This window comes from Mustela lutreola, chromosome 11 (genome assembly GCF_030435805.1).
Source record: "Mustela lutreola isolate mMusLut2 chromosome 11, mMusLut2.pri, whole genome shotgun sequence".
In the NCBI taxonomy this organism is placed as follows: Eukaryota; Metazoa; Chordata; class Mammalia; order Carnivora; family Mustelidae; genus Mustela; species Mustela lutreola.
This window is the reverse complement of record NC_081300.1, coordinates 65,862,384-65,876,820: the sequence shown is the minus strand read 5'-3', so window position 1 is coordinate 65,876,820 and position 14,437 is coordinate 65,862,384. Positions and strand designations below refer to the sequence as shown.

Sequence of the window (14,437 nt, the reverse complement as noted above, 5' to 3'; positions counted from 1 at the left end):
TACTGTCTTTGTCCTTGGAGCAGGAGCTATAATCAGATTATATGGTGGTCCAGCAGCATATCAAGTGAGACAGTCCCTGAGTCCTGTATCTTCTAGTGTTCAGCCCTAAAACGACATTCATGACCACCACCACCCCAGAGACATGACCCTGATACCTCAGATGGGTCCTGCCTCCTCTTCACATGAGCCTCTTCCTATTGTCATAGGTAATCTGACACCTTATACCTAGTCTTGATGCTGGCAGGAGCCACACAGAGACGAGCAAACCCTCTCCTGGAGGATGCATGCCAGCAGTGCATGGATCAAGGGGAACCAGGATGTGAGCACTGGGTCATGAATCTCCACCTGGACAAAAGATTTCCCTGCACTTCTAGCTGCCAGTGTGGGGTGGCCACTAGGGGGGCAACAGAGATCACCTGGAAAGGCCTCAGGGATTCTAACTGGGAGGATTGCTTACCAGAACCTGAGACCAGAAGGTAAAGGTACAGATTTACTACACTATCATCACCTATGCTCTGATATAAAATTCTGACTTGGAGTCTCTCATCTCTATCCTGTGGAATTTGTCTCAGGCTCTAGCATACGTCTAGGACTTCATGATGCTCCACCCCACCCCCATTCCTGCTACACTCTGTCACTCTCAATCCTTGCTCAAGCACTAGGTCTGTCCCTTTCAGGGAGGGCTCCTTGGGGGTACTGAGGAACAGCATCTATGACCTGCCCCAGGAGCTCTTCCTTGGCACAGATTCCTACACCACATCAATGGCTCCCTAAAACTCCATGTACACCTGGCAAGGGAGGAATTTTTTCCTGTTTTGATGTTCACCAATCTAAACTAGAAGTAGGACAAACTGACCTATGATCCCCTAGTACCTACAGAGGAAACATTCTATGATGGGTTCAGAAAATGCAGACAGACTCCACCTCACAGCTCAGTTGTGACCATGCCTCCCCAGGAGCCAGGTCAGGACAGGGTGAGGGATAGAGTTTGGACCCCAGGCTACGGAAACACAGGGGAAAGAGAATCAGCTGGGCTGAGGATGGGTTTGCAGGAGCTGCCCTCCCATCTCTGTGTCCCTTGGAGCTGGGCCCATTTGTGTATGTGTGTGTGTGTGTGTGTGTGTGTGTGTGTGTGTGTGTGTGTTTCTTAATAGCTGAACCCATTTCTAAAACCACAAGGCTCCTCAGCAGCAGTCCCTGAACTCTGGCTCATTTGCATAACCAGCAGGTGTCTCCAGCAAGGTGGATAAGAGGGGGCTGGGAGGAACCCTGCCCAGCCTTGAGATTCAGAGAGCAAAATCGAGGGACCTGCACCATGGCCTGGACCCCTCTCCTCCTCGGAGTCCTGGCTCACTGCACAGGTGCTGAGGCCAGGCTCACACTCCCTAATCCCCAGGTTCTGGACACTCCTGGCCATGACTCTGAGCTCAGCAGTGGATTGCCACTGACGGACAAGATCTCAAGACCATCCTTTGTCATGAGGGGCTAGTGGGGTGTAATCTCTTCCCACTGTTGTCATTGGCTCCGTCTGACCCCAAAAGGGCTGCACCTGCCCAGGGCAAGGGGAGGAATGGTTCTCATTTGTTCAAAGGTTCTATCCACAAGGCCTATGCATGGGCCCGAGAACAAAGAGGACATCAGGATGGGAATTATCTAGAGAATCACTGGGATTTAAACCAGGGGTGGTAGTGTCCAGGGGGTGATACTCCGGCTGGAACCTACCTCTCATCTTCTCTCTTGCAGGCTCCATGGCCTCATATGTGCTGACTCAACCACCCTCACTATCGGTGAACCTGGAACAGACGGCCAAGATCACATGTGGGGGAAACAACATTGGGGGTAAAAGCGTTCACTGGTACCAGCAGAAGCCAGGACAGGTCCCTGTGCTGATTATCTATAATGATAAAAACCGGCCCTCAGGGATCCCTGACCGGTTCTCAGGCACCAACTCGGGGAACACAGCCACCCTGACCATCAGCGGCACCCGCGCTGAGGACGAGGCTGACTATTACTGTCAGGTGTGGGACAGCGGTACTAATGCTCACGCTGACACAGGCGGATGGAGAAGTGAGACAGAAACCCTTTCCCCATCTATGTCACACTCTCCTCCAGCCCCAGGAGGCCTGTACACAGAATAGGGAGCACTTCTGGCCCAGGTCCCTGCATCTGAGATCCCCAGACCTTCCTCCCCATCCAGCCCTCCAGGCAGCTCTGCACAGGGAGGTCAGGAGAGCATTTACAGCCGACAGCACTAGGTTGCCTACTTCTTTGTGCCTGGGTGTCAACTGCACACAGAGGGACTGGGTAGAAAAAAGACACAGGGAGACATTTGGCCAATGGTCATGATCTCACCATTTCCAAGTGGTGATCGTGAGCTAATGCTCTCCTGACTGATCAGGATTACAGTTCAAATTGTCCCAGCTCAGCTGAGTTCCTGAAGCTCTGGAGCCATGAGAGGACCCTCCTCTACCAAAGTGGAACAGATGGGTACAGTAGACACTGAGAGGTCACCCATATCCCCTCTTCTGGGCTCACACATGCACCCACTGCTTCCTGGAGCCCCTGGCCGCTCACAGGAGAGCTCCTCACTAGAAAATGCTGCCAGTTCAGAGATCTGCTTCCCCAGGTTTCTGTCCCTTCTCAGAGAGGTTCAGGTGAATGATCTCAGAGGCCCAGGGCCCAAGGCTCTGACTCTGGTTCAGATGTCCTAAAAAGTCCCAGCTGGAGAGCTCCCTGAAGAAGGAGGTTCATCTGATGGCTCACTCTCTGTGGGTCACTCTCCTTCTGCCCAGGCTCATTTCCCTCCTCCTTCCAGGTTTTTACACATGCACTTCCCTGTTTCAGAGTCTGCTTCCAGGAACCCAATATGACATGGCCAGAGTCCTAGAGACAGTCCTCAGGGAACAGAAGGAGCCACTGTATATATCCACAAAGCTGGGATACCTCCCCAAAATCCACAAGGTGCATGCCAGTCTCCACCAGATGAAATCCCTTCTTCTATTTCTATATACGGAGAAAACATGCAGACACACTAGGTGCTCTGGGTTCTGACAGATAGTTGGAGAGTCACATCTATCCTGATGGTGAATGAGTGACAATGGGACAGTTGCCTCCTCCTCCATAGTGTCCAGAAGATATTCATCTATGGGAGTGACACACACAAGGAGTGCTCTCTCAATTCTACCCACTGACACACACACATTTGCCCAAGAAGCCTTCTTTACATGCACACTACCAACAAAACAATTTTATGAAATGCAGTCCAGTCTCTCAATGCTGACATGTAAGAAGCCACCAGAGTCCCACCTTATCCTCATGATCTCCACTAGATCCACACAAACCACAGTCTGCAAATAAAGGGAATATCAATAATCTTTCTTCCACTTGATAATATGAAACTATCCCAAGACAACCACAAATAGGTTCTTTCTCCCATAAGAGGAAATTAAATACACTTTTGTCGGGCGCCTGGGTGGCTCAGTGGGTTAAGCCACTGCCTTCGGCTCAGGTCATGATCTCAGGGTCCTGGGATCGAGTCCCGCATCGGGCTCTCTGCTCAGCAGGGAACCTGCTTCCTCCTCTCTCTCTCTCTCTGCCTGCCTCTCTGCCTACTTGTAATCTCTCTCTGTCAAATAAATAAATAAAATATTAAAAGAAAATTTAAAAACAAGTACACTTTTGTCTCCTAGGGATATTTTTTTAATTTATTTTCAGTTTAACAGTATTCATTGTTTTTGTACCACACCAAGTGCTCCATGCAATCCATACCCTCTATAATATCCACCACCTGGTACCCCGACCTCCCACCCCCAGCTCCTTCAAAACCCTCAGATTGTTTTTCAGAGTCCATAGTCTCTCATGGTTCACCTCCCCCTTCCAATTTCCCCCAACTTCCTTCTCCTCTCCATCTCCCCATGTCCTCCATGCTATTTTTTATGTTCAACAAATAAGTGAAACCATATGATAATTGACTCTCTCTGCTTGATTTATTTCACTCAGCATAATCTCTTCCAGTCCTTTCTGGGTATTTGTCCATTCTGATGGAGGCATAATACTCCATAGTGTATATGGACCACATCTTCCTTATCCATTTGTCCGTTGAAGGGCATCTTGGTTCTTTCCACAGTTTGGCGACCGTGGCCATTGCTGCTATAAACATTGGGGTACAGGTGGCCCTTCTTTTCACTACATCTGTATCTTTGGGGTAAATACCCAGTAGTGCAATTGCAGGGTTATAGGGAAGCTCTATTTTTAATTTCTTGAGGAATCTCCACACTGTTCTCCAAAGAGGCTGCACCAACTTGCATTCCCACCAACAGTGGAAGAGGGTTCCCCTTTCTCCACATCCCCTCCAACACATGTTGTTTCCTGTCTTGCTAATTTTGGCCCTTCTAACTGGTGTAAGGTGATAGCTCAATGTGGTTTTAATTTGAATCTCCCTGATGGCTAGTGATGATGAACATTTTTTCATGTGTCTGATAGCCATTTGTATGTCTTTATTGGAGAAGTCTCTGTTCATATCTTCTGCTCATTTTTTGATATGATTGTCTGTTTTGTGTGTGTTGAGTTTGAGGAGTTCATTAAAGATCTTGGATATCAACCTTTTGTCTGTACTGTCATTTGCAAATATCTTCTCCCATTCCGTGGGTTGCCTCTTTGTTTTTTTGACTGTTTCCTTTGCTGTGCAGAAGCTTTTGATTTTGATGAAGTCCCAAAAGTACATTTTTGCTTTTTTTTTCCTTTGCCTTTGGAGACATATCTTGAAAGAAGTTGCTGTGGCTGATATCGAAGAGATTACTGCCTCTAGGGTTCTGATGGATTCCTGTCTCACGTTGAGGTCTTTTATCCATTTTGAGTTTATCTTTGTGTACGGTGTAAGAGAAAGGTCAAGTTTCATTCTTCTATCCAGTTTTCCCAGCACCATTTATTGAAGAGACTGTCTTTTTTCCACTGTATATTTTTTCCTGCTTTGAGACAGATAGAAACTTATGTTAACAAACAAGCCATGCATGGATGCCTGGGTGGCTCGTTGGGTAAGCATCTGCCTTCAGCTCAGCTCATGATCAGGGTCCTAGGACTGAGCCCTGAGTCAGGCTCCCTGCTCAGTGGGGAGCCTGCATCTCCCCCTCTTTTGCCTCTTTCTCGCTCTTTTATATATATATATATATATATATATATATATATATATATATATTCTTAAAATAAAAAAAGAAGAAGAAGAAGCCATAGGGACAGACTCCCTGCACTCAGAGGAAGGAAGAAAAGGATTCCAGTGGACTATGCTTTGCATGAAATGTCATTGAGAGACAGTGGATTAACATATTTACTGAAAGGGAGAAAAAACAGTTCTTCACTTGGGGAAAATATCCTTCAAACATGATGTCTAAATAAAAAATGTCAACAATACACAAATACACAAAAACTGACACGATTGCTCATGAGCTGACCCAAATACAAGCAGTAAATGGACATTCCTCAAGGTGCCTGGATGGTTCAATTGGTTAAGCATCTGACTTTGGTTAGGATCATGATCCCAAGGTCCTGGGATCAAGCCCCGTGTCCAACACCATGCTCAGCAGGGAGCCTGCCACTCCCTCTCCTACTCCCCCTGCTTGTGTTCTCTCTCTCTGTCAAATAAATAAATAAAATCTTAAAAAAAGAAAAGTACATTTCTCAATCAGGAGAGGTGATTCCAGGAAGAATCTGCATCTACAAAAACAATGTAAGGAGCACCTGGATGGCTCAGTTGGTTAAGTGTATTCTTTCATCACAGATCATGATCCCAAGCTCCTGGGATCCATCCAGTCCCGCATCAGTCTTCTTGTCCACCGGGGAGCCTGCTTCTCCCTCTGCTTGCTGCTTCCCCTGCTTGTGTGTTCCCTCTCTCTCCCTCTTTGTCACTCTCACTCTATCTCTAGCAAATAAATAAAATCTTTTTACAAAATCGATGTAAAAATCAGAAATGCTAACTGAAGGGACAAATATTAAGACTTTTTTATTATCTAAATCTCTTTAAAAGATACATCACTGCAAAGCAAGAAAAATATCCAATGAAAAAAAGACAGTCTCTCCAATAAATAGGGCTGGGAAAATTAGACAGCTATGTATAGAAGAAGGAAACTTGACAATTCTCTTGCACCATACCCAAAGATAAACTCAAAATGGTTGAAAGACCTCAATGTGAGACAGGAATCCACAAAAATCCTAGAGTAGAACATAGGCAGTAACTTCTTCGACATCAGCCACAGCAACTTCTTTCAAGATATATCTCCAAAGGCAAAGGAAACAAAAGCAAAGATGAACTTTTGGGACTTCATCAAGATCAAAAGCTTCTGCACAGCAAAGGAAAGAGTCAACAAAACAAAGAGGCAACCCATGGAATCAGAGAAGATATTCACAAATGACACTACAGACAAAGGGCTGATATCCAAGATTTATAAAGAACTCCTCAAACTCAACACCCAGGAAACAGATAATAATGTCAAAAAATGGGCAGAAGACATGTACAGACACTTCTCTAATGAAGACATACAACTGGCTAGCAGACACATGAAAAAGTATTCATCATCATTAGCCATCAGGGAAATCCAAATCAAAACTACACTGAGATACTGCCTTGCACCAGTTAGAATGGCAAAGATTAACAAGACACAAAACAACAAATGTTGAGGACAATATGGAGAAAGGGAAACCTTCTTACACTGTTGGTGGAAATGAGAGTTGGTGCAGCCAATTTGGAAAACAGTGTGGATATTCCTTAAGAAATTAAAAATAGAACTATCTTATGACCCTGCAATTGCACTACTGGGTATTTACCCCAAAGGTACAGATGTAGTGAAAAGTAGGGCCATCTGTACCCCAATGTTCATTGCAGCAATAAGCACAATAGCCAAACTGTGGAAAGAGCCAAGATGCCCTTCGCAGACATATGGATAAAGAAGATGTGGTCCATATGTACAATGGAATATGATGTCTCCAACAGAAAGGATGAATATCCAACTTTGTATCAAAATGGATGGGACTGGAGGAGATTATGCTGAATGAAATAAGTCAAGTAGAAAAAGTCAATTATCATATGGTTTCACTTACTTGTGGAGCATAAGGAATAACATGGAAGATATTAGGAGGAAAGGAAAAGTGAAGGGAGGGGAGATAAATCTTGGAATGCTGCATCAAAAACTAATGATGTATTGTATAATTACTAACATAGCACAATAAAAATTTTTAAAAGGTTATGTCACTGTCCACAAAAATATAGTAACGATGTATGCTGGAATTTCTGACAGAGGTAAAACAATATGTAGGAAAATCACAGAGAATATGCGGAGAAGTGAGACACAGAAGGATGTTATCAGGTTCTTACATTCCATGTAACATGGCAGCACCATCGGAATGTGGACTTACTGCAAGTTACTGATCATAAGACAGAAAGAACTTACAGCTTGTAAGCAGAAGAAGTAGATAAAATGGAATCATATCAAATGCTCCATTAATCCAAAAAAGATACATGTAAAGAGCGAACAAAGAACGCATGGGACAACAACAAAAAAAAATAATGTTAATAAAGGCAAGATGCTATATTGCAGGGATACTACTAATCACATTCAGGAAATGCTCTAAACACCACAACTAAAGTCAGAGATTGTCAGATTGAGTTTCACAGCAACACCCAAGTGGATGCTGCCGATCAGAGACCTCCAGTAAAGGAAATGACACTGAAATCTATGAACATTTTAGGACAATTCTCACCCACTTCTGCTCCACAGCATGAGCCATGAAACATTCACAGGGAACAGAGAGAAAATCTGGGAAGATGAACTGATTGCTTAAAACAATTAGGATGAATGTATTGTTATGTATTTCACACACAGAGAAAAGGGACGAAATAATCTCAGTGCACATTTCATGAGAACAGGACTAGAAATGCCCCCCACATGTCCCTTCTTTCCCCAGGCTTGAAGATGTTCAAACACACAGTGATAAGAGCTCCCTATGCAGCCCAGAGAGCAGCACAGCTCCATGTGAACCAGATTCATGAAACTCACCCAGAAGCACAGAGATTCTCTCCACCAATGGGAGAAGGAACATCTTCAAGGGGACAGGTGAGGACATTAGGGGGGATTGAGGTGTCCAGGCTCTAACTGAGGCTCAGGAGACAGAACTCTGAGGTCCCCACCATGGCCTGGGCCCTCTCCTGCTCCCCACCCTACTCTCTGTCCGGGTGCTGCCCCTGGGCCTGCCACAGGCTCAGCCCCTGCAATACTCTGAGCATGACCCTGACCCTGAATTCAGCCCAGGAGACACTGTAAGGGAGGAACCACTGAGAATGAGCCCCACATTCCCCAGAGCTGCAGACACTGTGAACCTCAGATGACTCTGCCCCACCTGCTAGGGGAGCACAGAGAGAGGACCAAGCAATAATGCAGAGCAGAGCCAGCAGGACCCTGGCCAGGCCTCTGCATGGCCAAACAGCCTCCACCCTCCACAGATTCTCCAGTTCTAACCTCGAACACAAACCCACAGACTCTCCCCACGTGCAGGCTGAGGGGCTCCTTTAAAGAACAGCCAGGATGGAGATGGCAGTGAGTTCAGGACAGAAACCCTGCTGCCCAGCCTAGCCACCCTCCTTCCCTCCAATCCTGCTCAAGTTCTGCCCCCAAGGAGCCCAGGGTCTGAATCCAGCACAGCTGGTCTCCACCCCTGGACTCAACGCACTTTCCTCTGTTTTCCTGGGAAGCTAGCCACTCTGATCTCAACTTTACCTACTGTGAAATGGGGAAGCTTAACTCATGTAAGAAATACTATTTTTCACATTAAATGATACAAAACATCAAAGAGTCTCTTTCATGAGAACGACTCAGTAAGGTCTCAGTGACTTAACACCAGTGTTGGAGTCTCCTGTCTGCAAATGGGGGAATCCAAGGAAAAGTCTTCAGCTACACTGGGACGTTCTTCATGTGCAGTTAGATGCAGGTATAAATGAGCAGGATCCCATTTTCACCAAACCAGAGGCTAGGCTAATTTACAAATCCTCCCACACCAAACTCCAGGAAATGTAGGCTGGAATAAGAGAAAAGAGGTAAAAACAGCAATAATAACAATAAAATTAAAGGTTTGCCTGCTCAGCAGAACTTAGCACCAGAAGCATCACATTTTGCTCTCATGACCCAACTACATGGACAGGAATGCAGGAAGCATCAGCCCAGATTCTTAAATACACAGGAAACTGGTGGCTGTGGGATATCACACAGCTTTGTCTGGGCACTGACACTTTTCAAATGCACTACACTGTAGCCTACACTCTCCTTTTTGTAAGAAGACTATGGACTAGGCCAGGGAATTTCAACCCTCATCCAAGTACAGGAATCCCACTTGTTCTGCCTCCTGCACCCTGTATGTAACCTGTCTGGGCTGGGCTGGGCTGGGCAGGGCAGGCGGGAGGCAGCTGTCTGTGGGAGGCTGGAAACCATGGTCCACACCCTTTCTCAGGTGACAGGTGCTCTGGGGTGACCTGCAGGAGGGAAGCTCCTGGTCTGAGTCCTCCTCCACCAGCAGGGGGCAGCAGAGCTGCAGAAGGAGCAGCAGGATGGAGGCTGGGGCTGCCCAGGGAGGGGCTAACAAGGACACCACGTCTGGGGGTCAGCTGGCTGTCTAAGGTTCAGTCCTCAGAGACTGTCAGGATGATCCACCCTGTCTCCTCAGGCTTCAAGGACCATGTTGTGAGGGTCAGACACAGTGTCACCCAGGACACTGACAGTTGTCCTGACACAGTGAGCATTCAAGTCCCCTCTCTCCATCAGTGTCCCCAGGGACTGACTCCTCTGTGCTGGGCACATCCAGAGACACCCGATGACTCACTCTGCCTCTCCTTCCCCACCTCCACCCCCAATTCAGACCTGGGGCTACAGCTACTTTGTTCAAGAATATCTCAGGGAATAGGAGGGATCCTCGTTCCTGGAAGGAGCATCTGCAGCCTCCTTGTGAGACTGTCTCCTGAGTGACGTGATTCTTGTGGCTGCAGAATGCATGGCTCAGGCACTTGAGCTCATAACATACATGGATGTGTGATCCTGGGGATCCTTACAAGATCACAAACCTTGAAGCACTTACTCATGGATTCAAGCCCTTTTCACAGGTTTGCATGAAATATTGCTGAAAAAATTAAGAGGAATGACATGGTTGATGACTAAAATCGCACTTACAAGATTATGAACAAACCTCAGAATGAAAGATTCCCATTCTGTTGACATGCCAATGATGGGACCCTAGTGTCTGTAGGGGACACAGAGAGAACCTGAGGCAGGGGGAGGAAGGGAGTGAGGTCACAGAACCACCTCACATTGAATCAAGTGTTGTCTGCATCGCTCAGAACAACCAGACCAGCTCCATGGCCAGAATTCTGGAAGGGCCCGGGCCAGCCCCAGACAGCCACCAGGCAGAATGAGTTGGGACAGTGGTTGTATAAATTCCTAGGAATGTGACTGTGATACCAAACTTTGGAGACCAAGGCTCGTTTTCTGACCTGAGAGCTGCTTGGAGGAAGTTGGGGTTCCCCACCCTACCTCTTCAGTCACTTGGTCTGAGTTTATGAGGGGTTTGAATACATTTGGAGTCCCAGAGAGGAGGAAATTTGCATAAATACTAACAATCACAGTCCCTAGAGCCTGGAAAGAAATAAGAGAGGAGAAGGTGAGGTTGACCCAGTTGTGGTTCTTAGAAGACAGAACTCTGGGCACATCCATATGGCCTGGAGCCCTCTCTCACTCCTCGTCCTCACTCTCTGCACAGGCGCTGTCCCTGGGCCCTGCCCGCACCCTCTCAGCCCCACAAGACCAGAGCTGAGCCTGGCCCAAGCCCTGGGATCAGGCACAGCACAGTCTCAGTATTGGGACCTTGCAAATGAGCCCCTGGGCCCCATTGCAACCTCTCCTCTTCTGTCTTTTCAGGCTCTGTGACCAGTGAACTGACTCAGCCTCCCTCAGTGTCAGTTGCCCTGGGTCAGACCGCTACAATCACCTGCACTGGAGAGGAAGTAGAATATATTTATGTCTACTGGTACCAGCAGAAGCCAGGCCAAGCCCCTCTGACGGTCACTTACGATGATAGTGATCGGCCTTCAGGGATCCCAGAGCAATTCTCTGGCTCCACGTCAGGGAGCACGGCCACCCTGACCATCAGCAGCGCACAGGCCGAGGACGAGGCTGACTATTACTGTCAGTCCTATGACAGCAGTGGTAATGCTCACAGTGACACAAACAGATGGGGAAGTGAGACACAAACCCCTTCCCCATCTGTGCCACCCTCTCCTCCAGCCCCAGGAGGCCTGTGCACAGAGCAGGGAGCAGGTCTGGTCGAGGTCCCCAGGTCTGAGGTCCCCAGTCTGTCCCCTTCCTCCCAGTCCTCCAGGCAGGCTGCACAGGTGGATCAACAGGGGATTTGTAAACAGCTGTTAGAACTCCGTTTCCTCTGGGCCTGTGTGAGGAGGAAGAACAACACATGTGAGAAGCAGAAAAGGAAGATATTTTTAAAAGAACCTTTCTTTTAAAAGTTCCCTAAATGAATATGTCTGAAATTTAAAAATAGAGAGGACAGACTCACAGCAGATTTGATGCTGCAAAAGAAGAGAATGGGGAATCTGATGCCATAGGGATGTAAAGTGTTCAAAATGAAACACACAGTGAAATACCTAATAAAATTAACGAAGGCTCACTGCCCGGAAGACACCATCATGCGCCCAGATAGTGTGCAAGTGTAGGGACTCCAGGGAGGGAAGGTGAGGGTCTGAGGGTGAAATAAAAAGTCTGTGAAGATATAATCTACAAAAGGCTGCAAATGTGGAGAAACCCAGGAACCAATGTATCCAAGAAGCTCAACAAAGCTTGGGCACGGGGAGCATGAGAGACAGCGGAGGACACGTTGTATGAAATCGCTACAGATCAGTGATGCAGACACTCTCACAGGCAGAGAGGAGAATCGTATTCCCTATAGAGAACCAGCATTGTGCTGGGAGCACATTTCTCATCATGAACCGTGTAAACTGGAAAACAGGGAGCAATGTCTTCAAAATACTAATAGGAAATATCTGTCATCATTGGTCTTTACTGAAGAAAAATGTCATTAAAACGTGGAGACAAAATTAATGTTTCTCACACAGCAAACCTCCCAGAACTCATCACCCACAGACCCTCAGCACAAGTGACTGAGAAGGACACACCTCACACCAAAGGAAAAAATGACTTATGGAAATGTGAGTCTGCACAAAGTATAATAAGCTTGAGAAACCAAAACTACATGGATACACCTAAAACAAACTTTAGTGGTTAATGTCTGTAAGTACAGTCAAGTGCTAAGAGCAAAAACAATAGCAACATGTTTGATTTATAATGGAGGAACAGCTAAAACGTATGATGATGAGACCAAAAATAATGACAGACATGAGACCACATTATGACGTCCTTACCCTGTACCTGAGTGATGTCGTGTCACTGGGGAAATCTGATAAGATAGGGGATGAAGACTGCAGATCCACAAGAAACCCACCATGGCCTGGACCCTCTCCTGCTTCCCCTCCTCACTTGCTGCCCAGGTGCAGACCCAGGTGCTACCCAGAGGAACCCCAGAGGAACAACCTCCAGGGGAACCTGAGCATGACCTTGAACCTAAAGTCAGCCTGGAGGGTACTGCAGGAGTGGGACCCGGAGAAGGAGCCCCTGAGACTCCTGAACCTAGAGACCTTGTGTCCACTGCAGGACTCATTGACCCCAGTTGTGTGGCCAGAAGACCCCAGTCATTCCCTCCAATTTAGAAGAAAGAGAGAGAGGACCAATCAGTAGTGCAGAGCAGATCCAGGAGGACACGGACCAGGGCCATGTATAACCAAACACTCTCCACTGTCCCTACAGATTCCCCAGCTCTATCCTGGAATAGGACCCTACTGATCCTCCCCACATGCAGGTTGAGGGGACTCCTTTTTAGACCAGCCAGGACGGAGATGGCAGTGAGTTCAGTGACAGGAGCCCTGCTGCCCAAACTGGCCTCACACTCCCTCCCTCCCGTTCTGCACAAGCTCTGTCCAAGGAACCTGGGATCTGAATCTAGCATACCTGGCTCCATTCTGGACTGGCCCCCACTTCCCTCTGCTCTCCTAGGAACATAGACTCCCTGGACCTCAACTTTATGTGATATGAAATGGGGAAGATTAGACTGATGTTAGAAATACTTTGCTTCCAAATTCAGTGATGTACAAATATGGACAGAGTCTTGTGAATGAAACAGAGACTGTGGGGTTTCAGTGAGTGGGAAACAGTTTGGGAGTCTCTTGTTCATACTCTGCAGAAATCCGAGGTAAGGGGCTTAGCAAAAGTGTGACATGTATGATGTGAAATTGCACATGCGGGTCTGATTCCCAACTTCCCTGTTTCATCCACATCACCCGAGAGGCTCGTGTACAAACCATCTTCCCCCAGACTGCTACTGCTAGGGGTTGTAGTAAAAACAGCAGTGGCAGAGATGACAGAAATTGGCCAATAAAGATTTAGGTGCACATGAGAAGGTTAGTGCTAGAAGGATCGCCTGTTGCACTGTGACCCAGAGACACTCACTGGGATGCAGGCAGCATCGGACTTGATTCCTAAATGGAGAGAAAGGGATGCCAATGGGATCTCGCAAAGTTTTCCTGAACTGTGACCCTTTCAGCATACACTACACTTTTGCCTGCACCCACCCGTTGCAACAGCCAGTGGAACAGGCTAGGCCATATCAACCCCTGCACTAAAGGAAGGAATCCAACTTGTCCTGTCTCCTGCACCGCGTATGCAACCTCCCGTGCTGGGATGGACAGGGCAGTGGGGGCAGCTGCCTGTGGGAGGCTGGAAACCCTGGTCTACACCCTTTCTCCCATGAAAGGTTCAGTGTAGTGACCTGCAGGAGAGAAGCAACCGGTCTGTGTCCTCCTCCACCAACAGGGGGCAGCAGACTTCATCAAGAGCAGCAGGACAGATGCTGGGGCTCACTGGGACCCTAGGCCTGGGGGGCAGCAGGGGTCCAGGGTTCAGTCCTCAGACCCTGTCAGCATGATCTATCCTATCTCCTCAGTCTCCAGGGACCTTGTTCAGAGGGTCAGATTCACACACAGTTACCCAGGACACTGACAGAGGAGTCCTGACACAGTGAGCAACTCATCTGGGAAATTCCCGTCCCTGTCTCTCCACCTGAGGTCTCAGAGAGGATACCCAGCTGTGTGGGGCACGTCCACAGATGCCCTGACCCCTCACCCTCTGCCTCTTCTGCCCCACTCCAAGTGGATTCAGATCGGGGTCACAGTTCAGGAAAACTTTGCGATATCCCATTGGCATCCCTTTCTCTCCATTTAGGAATCAAGTCCGATCTGAGCAGCTGCCTTGCTCACAAGTGACTCAGGAAACAGGAGGTAGGGCAC

At 47.6% G+C, this 14,437-nt stretch overlaps 2 protein-coding genes and 1 gene segment (V, D, J or C); all 3 read left to right on the top strand.

The window, feature by feature from the left end:
• LOC131811715 (immunoglobulin lambda-1 light chain-like) overlaps positions 1 to 14,437 on the top strand; it is a 204,189-nt gene that overhangs the window by 38,778 nt on the left and 150,974 nt on the right. The window contains exons 1-2 of one of the 3 annotated variants that reach the window (XM_059140504.1): positions 1,210 to 1,361; positions 1,744 to 2,036. The exons of the other annotated variants lie outside the window; for them this stretch is intronic. Of the exons in view, the coding sequence (XP_058996487.1) occupies positions 1,316 to 1,361; positions 1,744 to 2,036 (339 nt within the window). The 5' untranslated portion in view covers positions 1,210 to 1,315. Of the gene's footprint in view, positions 1 to 1,209; positions 1,362 to 1,743; positions 2,037 to 14,437 lie in introns of those variants that run through there. 3 annotated transcript variants of the gene reach the window in all.
• The window catches only part of LOC131811716 (immunoglobulin lambda-1 light chain-like), a 209,112-nt gene that overhangs the window by 62,019 nt on the left and 132,656 nt on the right, over positions 1 to 14,437 (top strand). The window lies entirely within an intron of this gene.
• The window catches only part of LOC131811713 (immunoglobulin lambda variable 4-3-like), a 158,456-nt gene that overhangs the window by 16,688 nt on the left and 127,331 nt on the right, over positions 1 to 14,437 (top strand).